The sequence below is a fragment of the Penaeus monodon genome, chromosome 32, assembly GCF_015228065.2.
Source record: "Penaeus monodon isolate SGIC_2016 chromosome 32, NSTDA_Pmon_1, whole genome shotgun sequence".
NCBI classification, from domain to species: domain Eukaryota; kingdom Metazoa; phylum Arthropoda; class Malacostraca; order Decapoda; family Penaeidae; genus Penaeus; species Penaeus monodon.
Window position 1 is genome coordinate 34,880,360 of NC_051417.1, and position 325 is coordinate 34,880,684.

The 325-nt window shown below is 45.2% G+C and overlaps 1 protein-coding gene across 1 annotated transcript in view; it reads left to right on the plus strand.

The window, feature by feature from the left end:
• Window positions 1–325, plus strand: part of LOC119593835 (GTP-binding protein Di-Ras2-like) — a gene marked incomplete at its 5' end in the record, with an annotated part of 32,533 nt that continues 32,208 nt past the window's right edge. The window contains 1 exon segment of the mRNA XM_037942864.1: window positions 1–145. Within this exon segment, the coding sequence (XP_037798792.1) occupies window positions 60–145 (86 nt within the window).

Consider the following 325-nt stretch of genomic DNA (forward strand, 5'->3'; position numbering starts at 1 on the left):
ACACAAAGAGACCCCTGCGCATACACCTTCCAAGGGCAAGACGAAGCCCGGACTGAACCATGCCAATCATGGACAACCGCCAGGGGACTACGAGCACAGCCACGGCTACGGGCGCGGTGGACACGGGAGGAAGTACGAAAAATGGGTGAGTTATTGATTTAAAAAAAATGAAAAAGAGGAAAAGAAACAGTAAGATGTGTATATAAAAAATAGATAAAAAAGAAGATAATAAAGGTAATCATTTGCACGACTACGGAGCTAAATGCATTTTGGATGACGGCGATGACTAAACTCATGACACCCTCGCCAATCCCCTGCAAATCTC